The 10,656-nt window shown below is 38.0% G+C and overlaps 1 protein-coding gene across 1 annotated transcript in view; it reads right to left on the bottom strand.

Moving 5' to 3' along the window:
- Positions 1–215: 215 nt before the first annotated feature.
- Positions 216–10,656, bottom strand: part of LOC143294305 (uncharacterized) — a 33,635-nt gene continuing 23,194 nt past the window's right edge. Inside the window, exons 11-14 of the mRNA XM_076605749.1 lie at positions 8,933–9,190; positions 3,291–3,318; positions 1,976–2,094; positions 216–1,122 (exon numbers count right to left, since the gene is read on the bottom strand). Of these exons, the coding sequence (XP_076461864.1) occupies positions 1,024–1,122; positions 1,976–2,094; positions 3,291–3,318; positions 8,933–9,190 (504 nt within the window). The 3' untranslated portion in view covers positions 216–1,023. The remainder of the gene's footprint in view (positions 1,123–1,975; positions 2,095–3,290; positions 3,319–8,932; positions 9,191–10,656) is intronic.

Here is a 10,656-nt window from a genome sequence, read left to right as displayed (position 1 = left end):
GTGGTCAGTCTAGAAGTCAGCCATGGCAAACCAAAAGTGAGGAATATCAATGTGAATAGTTCAGTAAACTAAACAAGATAGGTAAAAAAACACCCCCCCCCTCCTTCCCCCACCCCCCTTATTTCAAATGTGCAAAGACATTCCTGATTAAATACAGCATATTTTGACAGAGTGCCTGTGGTCAGACAAAAAGATGCCAAAAGATCTTGCCCTTTTCCCCTAAACCTAACATGGTGTTCCATACTGCTTAAATATTTTGCTTTTTTTAATCTTTTTTTTAGCGCAGTAATTATTTTGTTATTATAATAATTATTATTTTCAAAAATATTATTACATAAGTGACCCATTAAAAAAAGACAAATTCTGATATCAATAAAAGCAATTTAAATATTATAACATTACGACAGAAACTTTCATACTTTCGACTGGCTATAAACGAGTACAGTTTATATGTATGCGTATATTCATTTACATTCTTTCATCATTGACAGACAAAAATTATAATTAGTGCATTTTTATCTGACACACAAGGCGTGCTAAGTCTTAAAGGCACACTAACTCAATTAGGTACTTGCAGCATTTTGCTTTCCCCATATGTGCTAGCCTTCAGTGCCATGTCTGATTAAGCCCTGGTCAAATGCAAAGACAGCCCACAGGCTTTCCTGAATCAATCACCATTCCTTCTTGTTACAAACTGAATAAAAAAAAGTGCACATATCCACAAGCAAGCATGCACACACAAATGTACGCACACAGAATTATATCATTCACAGACATACACAATCTATTCATTGCATATGTTGACAACAACCTTGCCACCCACACCCACACACATGACAAGGTCTCTTGGATACTGCTCCAGCACCACACTTCCCCTCTGGATCTATCTGCGAGATGTCAGACCACAACTACCCAACCTCTCCATCCCTTTGACAACTGCAGGCATGGGTCAAAGAGGACTCTAGCAGCAGACCCTCCCCATCCACCCCCCAACAACCCCTGTGAAGGGGTGCTGGTAATCACTCAGGCGGTGGACTCCATGGCGTACTTGGAGCTCTGCGGAGGGTTCTTCTTGCAGCAGCTCATGCTGGCCAGCTTGGCTCTCAGCAGACTGGGCCGGTGCTGATTAGAAGGCAAAAAGAACAAGATATCAGTTGTAATCACAGAAAGAAAGCCTTGTGTGGGAGACAAACACTCACTCACTCACGCACACACACACACACATACACTTGCACCCATCTGTCAACCCATACATGCATGCACATGATACATCCGTCCAATGATCTATTCTGTGCTAGTAATGCATTTGTGAACAGGAAAGCATGTATCAAGTATGCATGTTAATGTGTACACACCAGTATATGAAAGAAAAAAAAAAGGATCACCGGAAGCAATAAAAAATTCAGCAAAGGAACAACAGTCAAAGGAACATACACTTTTAACCCCTTTCCAAGCCAAACCAGTAAACCAGTGAAGGCATCATCTTCAGGGATCTCATTCCTCACAAAATGCTTTGAAATAAAGTTTCTGTTCTCTGTCATTTCCTGTGCACTTTTGTCTGTTGATAACATTCACTAACAAGTCAAATTAATGTATCAATGAAATGCAACATCCATCGACTTCCTTGCCTCTTGCTTTTGTAAAATTGCCTAAAAACCTGATGCAAGACCTTGATTTCTCGTTCAAGCTGAAGGAATGGTGTTTTAGAGAAAGGGACAGAAATTATTATAAAAAAAAAATCTTTCAAGTAATATTTTCTAAAACAAACATCTTCCCGTCACAATCCCATGACCAGGATACATTCAATATCAGGAAAAAATAAAGCACTCAATTGCAGTGCAACCCATGTCTAAGCAAAAACTTGTCCACCCCCTATGTACATCCTGGCAAAGGTTCATAATCTTTACCCTTCTGCCCTGCCCTCCCTTTCACCCTCTCCTCCCCAGACGATACAGATCCATATATACCGACTCACCTCCATAAGCCAGATGCCAGAGCGCGAAGTAGGGTGAGTGTAGGCGTAGTACACCCACACACCCACAATCACCAGCAAAAGCGCCAACAGCACACACACCGTCACTGCTGCTGCCACCCCTGTGTATGAAAATAATGATCATATATATAGTAATGATACTAATAACGATATCAATGACACAGCACAGATTTCATCCTGACTGGCTCATCAACATGAACAAACTGAACACCAGAATCACACTGAACACCAATATGAATACACTGAACATCAAAACCAACAAAACAATCAACATCAATACCAACACCAACACAACAAAATCACACGGTGCAGAGAGGGTTGGCTCAATTATGGCTGGAAATTTCAATGTGACCCACACAATAATAGTCTTGCAGGGAACCTCACATGACCACTATGAACAAACAGCAACACATTCTAAGAAGTTAAAAAGGGAAGAAAACTCCACCATCAGCAAAAACAAAAAATAGAGACCAAATAAAGGCTTGAGTCCTCAACCTTGTGTTTTGCTCCTAGCTGTCAAAAAGTTTGCCTGCTCAGTTTCTGAGAACATGATTGACTTTTTATGTTGACTGTACCGACATCTGTTATTAACTTATTGTTGGGAGTTATTCATTTACACGTCTACACGAGTTGTGATTTGTTTTTATAAACTTATAGCTTGTTTTCACTTCTTCTACAGGTATAATCTGACAATAAACATGCTATTTCCAGATGCATTTTGTTTGTTTTCTAAATGGATGCCATTCTGTGGGGGTAGAAATAGACTTTTAGGTTGCAGAAAAATCATTTTCATTTTAAATGCCTGAACGGTTATCTACAATCAAACTAATTGGGAAAAAGCCCAGATTCAGAATCTACATTCAATTTCCTTCACAAAAACGTTTACTTTCTTTCCGTATCTCCCACAGTTTTAGTACTAGAATGTGTTCAAAACATTTTTACCCCTAAATCCTCAAAATTCCCTGGCATGGGAGGAGCACTTTTTTTACAATCTGACACAAACAATGACACAAGCATAAATACACATTTCATATATTAAAATGAAGAGAGGTGGACACAACTGTGATTTCCCCTTCTAGAGAGAGAGAGAGAGAGAGAGAGAGAGAGAGAATCTTACAACACCATCAGCATACAGTATGTGTAGTGAAAATCTATTTTAACTTGACTGTCTAAACACACACACACACACACACACACAAACCCTTTCTCTCATACAGATGTTGCTCATTCCAACTGCATGCACTTGGGGACATAAGCGATTCCAGTGGGTTATCTGTGATTCACTGGATATACTCACCAGGATTTTTAGAGCGACATGATCCATTCTGAAAAAGAAAAAGAAAAAGAAAAATGTTAGATTACCACAGCAGTCAATAATCTCTAATTCTTTGTCTCTACGTTCCATCATGTGAGGGAGAGAAAGAGAACAAGAACAAAAACTTTAATCTCCTCAGGCCCCTACAAAGAGGTCAAAAGTACATACAATGGTGATCACGAAGCAACAACTAATGCAGAATACCTATCATGTTAAACATGTTGCATGAAAGTGCTTTTTGTGCACTGTAAAGTCATTCTAAATTTCTTCATTACTTCCAACAAATTCCTGTCAAATCTTCAAGGTATTAAATACATATACACAGAGTTTACTACCACTGCAGACAGAGCCATTCATTCTTCAGCAAGTAAACATATGACTGACTTTCAGAATTCATATGTTTTTGCCTCAAGTTCCCGTAAATGATGCAACTGTTTATAAAATTATCTACACCTACGACCAAATTACACCGTTTACATGTGCAATTTTGATTACATTTGAACAATCTCTTGAAAACTGATCCATTTACTGGGAGCAAACCAAGACGTAATTTTCCAAGCAGTCCCTACAACACTTTTTGTTCCCAAAGTCAAAATATTGCTCACATTCAAAGCCAGTTTTAAACAATCTGTAGCTATGACATATATATTTAGACATTACTGACTCATTCCACTCTTGCATAAAGATACATTTCATTCTTTGCTCGCAACCAACACCCTCTTGTAACCAGACATCAAAATCCAAGACTAAATAAAGTATTTTAGGCTTAAGACACCCAGCATTTTTTACCCCTTTCAACTAGTTTTACAAATCAAATATGCCTGTCTGGATAATCGGTGCACATTCATTTTCAACAACCTAAACCAGTACCTGATACACCTCACAGCACTATCTATATACAGTGGATAGCGTCCTAATGCGAATGAGAAAGAGAGAGGAAAGGAGAGATGAGAGAGAGAAACAGAGAGAGAGGGAAGGAAGGAGAGGGTGAGAGAGAGGGAGAGTGTGTGAAAGAGCGAGGGAGAGAGGGCGTGGGGGTGAGCAGAGAGAGAGATACACACACAGAGAGAGGAGAGAGATTCCTATTCAGATTAAGATATATTCATTTAAGGCCTTTGCCCCATATGAAGAAGGGTAACAACATAAATGTACAATCAAACCTAGAATTGGACAAGCAACCCAGGTCCTTAGAAAACAACAACAACTACAACACAGAAATTAAGACACAACAGTCTCTCTTAACTGAAATGCTTTATGAAGATACAATGCAAAATTTCAAACAATGTTTTCATCATTAGATGTCATCAGTAGACCCAGACCGAACAAGCATGGCTCTGCATGACATTTCTGTGGTATAAACTTAACACGAAGGTACATAATGGATCAGAACCATTTTTATGTTTATAGTGATGAGAATAAGCATCAATTTCAAAAATACTGAATCTATACCTAGTCAAAACAAATAAAAAATGCCCATCAATGTATAACAAGGCAAGGCAAGAACCTTATTTCAGGTGCCTCCTGCGGGCATTGAAACAGTACACACATACATCTTTTACACATACCATATAAATAAAAAGTGATGTTAATGAAAAGAAGAAAAAAAAAGGGATAACTTTAGCAAACATGCAAATACAAATCAACAACTTGAACAAGTCAAGTGTCTGAGTAAATGAATAATAACGCACAAAACCATATACAAATCAATGTTAGAACACATTAATTTTCCACAGTAATTGACTTTTCCCCCCCGCCAATTGACAAAGTTCTATTGAAAAGAAATGCATATGGAAGAGACAAAGGATTTTAATATTAACAGTACTCCGGGTTTTCTTTTCCAGAAAACATTAAGCAGAATTTTACGAAGTTTGGGTGGGTTCTATAGAATGTAGACAAACATTTTTGTCTGATGTTTTCAAAAAAGGGGAAACAAACAATGAAATTCATCAGCAATGTTGATTGTGGAACATTTTTAGTAGATTCTTTCATTTCTGGGTAAACTTTCAAAACATTGTTAACATTTGTTAACAGGCAGCACATTATTGGTTGTTCTAAACTTTACTAATTTAATCACAAAATTATTTGGAAAAACTGTAAAATAAGCATCTTGACCAAATTGGGTTTAAACATTCTGAAATCAATATGCACAGTATCATTATCTACATGTCTATACCAATTTGAAAAAAAAAAAAAAAAAAAAAAATTAAAACAATGATTAACTTTCGCTATAAACCATGAGCAATGTACATCAAAACTTCGTTGATTTAACCAGAAACTACTTAAACCTATTTCATTCAGAAGGGTTTGAATACTTTTCATGTATTGATTCTGATGTTTGTTGGTGGTGTATAAACTGAAAAGACATTTGTAAACAATAGAAGGTATCTTTGGGGGCCTTCATTTGTAACAAGCTTAAACAAAAATGCCAACTATGGATACTTTTTCACTAAATGCACTGAGTTATAAACTGTATAAATCAAATCTGTCACTGGCAAAAAGTAACACACAAATGTATATTCTTCTCCCACCCCTTGATAAATCCATGCTTATCCTAGCCCAAGTTTGAAGAGACATATTCATATATCAGAAGCCCAGTTTATTTCCCCCCTTAAAGTCATATCTAAACTATACAGCATATAATAAACCTTTCTTGGTTGTTTGTCATTATTCAGAGAGAGAGAGAGACAGAGACAGACAGAGACAGAGCCAGAGAGAAAGACAGAGAGAGAGTGAGAAAGACAGTTACAGAGACAGAGTCTGAGAGAGAGAACTTGGAGAAGACAGATATGAAGGAGAAATACATGAGTCACCAACAAAAAAGCAAAGGACTTTTGATGGAAAAATAAGAAAGAAAGGGGACAGGAAAGCGACGGAAAGGAAATGGAAGAAAAACAGAACAAGGAATACAAGGAAGGTGCAACAAGACAACAGCAGTGTGGGTATACGCTTTATCGAGACCAGAGAGTGGGAATCTGGCAAAACTCTCTCCTTAATATTTTGGACTTGTCAGCTGCCTTTGACACAACAGACCATTCAGCCCCACCTTTAAAACACATTCTCTTTTCATTCCTCTTTGTGACACACACAAAAAGCCATGTACATATATATACATACATACATATATATATATATATATATATATATATATATATATACACTAGCTCTCAAGCACACAGAAGCATTTATACATGCCTGCAAATGCACACACATTCATGCACACAAATACAAATATGTGTACACAAGAGACAAAACTATAAACACAAAAAATACCCAATACATATGCCTACGAAAGAGACAAGATGGTGAATAAGTACATAACCAAGGAAACAGATGATGCCCAATATAATATATATATATATATATATCTTCAAAAAAAAGGAAAAAACGAAAAAGAAAAGGAAAACATGCAAAAATGCTATTACAACCCACTCTCCCACAGCGCTAAAGGAATCACAGGAAGAATGAAGTGCAGAGACTAAAGGGAAGCAATCCACTATCGGGCACAGTCATGTATTCCTTGGGCAACTGTCAAAAAGTTACCTCACCCTCAGGTGATATTCACATCTAAAGGACATCTAATTTCCTCTGTATTTCATCTGATGGGCTACCAATGACTGGTTGTTGATTGATACAATGACCTATGTAACTGCCTATCGCATGGCACTGGTCACGTTGATAGCGCTTCTCCTTCATTCTGCTTGCACTGTCCACCATGTGTTGTTCACTCATGACGGACAGCAGGAACAAAGGACTTTCACCCCGGCACTGCCTCATGCTGTCAGACTATGGATTGTTGAACACGTGAAAGATATCTGCACTCATTACAAGTCACAATGCGCGTTAATAGCATCATACCAAGCAGCCAGATAGAAGGAAGGCACATGTTTGCTAATTGATATACAACTGTCATGTCATTAATCTTGAAAGCCAAAAGAAGAGGCAGGCATGTTACAGGACTGACTCAGTCTTCAGAGGCAAAGGCAGGCTATAACCTGCCTGTGGTTATGGTTAGTGCAAGCATGAGAATATAGAAAGAACCTTGAGTGGCATATACCAGGCCTTTACCTGGCAGGCATGGACACTGCCACTGGTGGTGTTAACACCACTGGTCGGACTGATGGTGGTGGAAGTGAGATTACAGAGGGATGGGTCTGCATGGGCCTGTTAATGAGCATAGTTCACACACTTGTTCAAAGCCAGTGTTAGAGGAGGAGGTAATGAGAAAGAAAAGAAGTCATTGTATTAATCCCAGCTCCTCTCCTCATTATTCAAGCAGCATTTACTCTTGTTTCCTTGCCACAAGCGAGTATCTGTTAGCTATCTCCTCTGTTTTCTTTGATAACAAAGTGATTTGAAAAAAAAAAAAAAAAAGAAAGAAAAAAAGAAAAAAAAAGAAGCCAATTTGTGTAAGAATTCCGGAGTTCCATCATGTATCATAAACTTTTCAATTTAAAAAAAAAAGAAAAAAATACAGTTCTTAAAATCTATCATGTAGCTTTTGTGAAATTTGGAAAACTACTTTGAAAGACTAATCATATGGCCTTCTTGAAATTTGCAAAACTAATTTGAAAGACTAAATGTGTGTTCAATGCTGCACTTTTCATACACAGATATTTTAGGATGGGATTAAAAAATTTTTTTCTTAAACAAATTTTTGTTTTTGTTTTTAAGCTTGATACTGTCTTCATTGGTTTTTCTGGCTTAGATACTTTAAACTATTTACTCCAAATACTTGTTGAACACTCCAACGAAAAACGGACATTTGAGGCAAAGAAAATGGATATAGGCCAAAGATCATTTCGCTCAAGTTTTTGTCAAAAATTTTTTTCTAATGAATTCAAACCTTTTTTTCATGTTCACCAGCAGCAAACAAATCAATCGCACTATATACAGAGAAGGCAATCCACAGAGAATATTCTTTCTTTCCCATTTTAGGGGGCACAAAGGTTGTCTGTTTTGCCATCTTAAAACAGCAAATTAATGAAACTGTATCTGCATACTGGAAAGCACCAAACAGCAAAACATCTATACAGAAACCTTCCAATAGATGCCTAATGAAGACTAGATTTCATGACCATTGGGATGGATCTTTCCCCAAGCAGTTATATGATGACCAGCACAGGAGACAGGGGAAGGCATGGGAGGCACACACACACACACACACACACACACACACACACAACCAATCCAGCTGCATATCATGACACTGGTCACATGTTGTTAGCCCTTCTCAACCACTCAGCTTGCGATGCTCCATATGTGCTGTTCACAGATGGCAGACAGCAGGAACAAAGGACCTTCACCCTGGCACTGCTTCACACTGTCAGACTAGATCGCTTGAACATGTCAGATACCTGTACTCATTACGAGTCACGCTGTGTGCTAAAATCATACACAATAGCGCATCAACATCTGAAGCAGCCCGTTAGAAGTGAAGCACAGGTGCTGATCAACAGACTACTGATGTCATTAGCCCAAACAGCAAAAAGGACAAGCAAGCATACGTGTTACTGGACTGACTCAGTCTTCAGAGACAGAGGCATGCTATTATCTGCCTGTGGTTATGGGTGGCGCAAATATGGGACCGAAGAAAAAACTGTGAGTGGTGCAAACCAGGCCTTTACCTGGCACGCATGGACAGCACCACTGGTGACATAAAGACCACTGGTTGGATTGGTGGTAGAGGAGGTGGCAGTAGTAGTTCTGCTGGTGGTGGTGGTGGTGGTCACATGTCGCAGAGTTGTAGTGACTGGGTGAACTGTGCTTGTAAGTTGGATGGATGTGTTGATGGTGGACTTGGGGGTGACAGGGCTGAGGCCAGGGGAGGAGGATGGGATAGGGGTGGTGGAAGTGAGATTACATAGGAAAGGATCTGTATGGGCCTGTTAACGAACACAGTTTACACACCTGTTCAAAGCCAGTATTGAAGGCAGAAGAGAGAAAAACAACAACAAAAAAAACAAAACAACAAAACAAAAAAAAACAAAAAAAACACCAACAGTGTATTAATACAAGTAACAGAGAAACCAGCTCCTCTCTTGATTGATTCAAGCATATGTTTCCATATTCATACCAAAAATTCCAAATGCTTTTTGAACACTACAACGAAAAACTGACATTTTGAGGCAAAGATGGTGGACAGAGACTAGAGATCACTTTGCTCATGTCTTTGTCAACAAGTTTATTCTTGTGAATTCAATCCCTTTGTTTTCATGTTCACCAGCAGCAAACAAAAAAAAAGAGAAAAAAAATGCACTGTACAAAGAAGGCAGTCTGCAGAGAATATTCTTTCTTTCCTTTTTCAAGGCGCACAAAGATGGTTTAACATGCCATCTTTAAACAGTGAATAAACAAAACTGGATCTGCACACTGGAATGCACTCAAAACAACTAACCCAGAAACTTTCCATATACGTTCCTACAGAGTCCTGCATTTATATAAACTAGTGACACTCGCCTTCAGACATTTCAGTGGATCCATACCCCCTTATCTCTCCTCTGTGCAGGAAACGTACAAACCATGCAGAATGCTAAGACCCAGTTCTGATAGGTTAATGAAAGTACTAAGAACTAATTTAAAATGCACAGGAAAAGGTCTTTTAGGGCTCAACTAGTCCAAGTTTGGAATTCTTTACCACTGACCTTCAGAAATGCTCCTGATCTCCAGTCCTTTAAGTCAAAACTGAAAACGCACCTTTTCCGCAAACATTTCTGTACTCATCACAATGGGCAGTTCAAAGTCTGTTCACCAAATGGTGTTCTATGCTAGAGATATTTTAATACTGAAATGTGTGTTCTATGGAATGTACTTCATTTTAATCTAAACATTATTTACTTGATTTAAAAAAAAATTGTTTGATGGATTATGCTTTTTGATTCTGAACTGTGAACACACTGGATTGACAAAGAGCTGTTGTAATGTTTTTATGTTATGTTTACATATATGTGGATGATGTAAGGCACTTTGAGCAGTACTGGGTATCGCGCCACAGAAAAGTTATGAATTATCATTCATTATTATCACCAGATTTCCCGATGACTGGGAGAGAGATTTTTTTTAAAAAGCAATGAACAGACAGACACAGATCCTGACAAACTGAAAAATAGAATTAAGCTACAGAATTAAGGAAGGGAATATACTTCACGACCTAGTTTAACAAGAAATATGACTGTGAGATCATGCCTCGCAATTAGTAAATCTGAAACTTTTAAAAAGTTCTGCATTTAACTGGAAATTCAACAAATGATTTTAACAAAAGAAGTATGAGTGACTTTTGCTCCTTCAGAAGTACACATGTAGTATAAATACTATGGAGACTAAAATTACTAGCTTTTCAGCCCTTGTATTC

The sequence above is a fragment of the Babylonia areolata genome, chromosome 19 (assembly GCF_041734735.1).
Source record: "Babylonia areolata isolate BAREFJ2019XMU chromosome 19, ASM4173473v1, whole genome shotgun sequence".
Lineage (NCBI taxonomy): Eukaryota > Metazoa > Mollusca > Gastropoda > Neogastropoda > Buccinidae > Babylonia > Babylonia areolata.
Note: the sequence above shows the minus strand (reverse complement) of the source record. Positions and strands in the feature narration are given on the sequence as shown.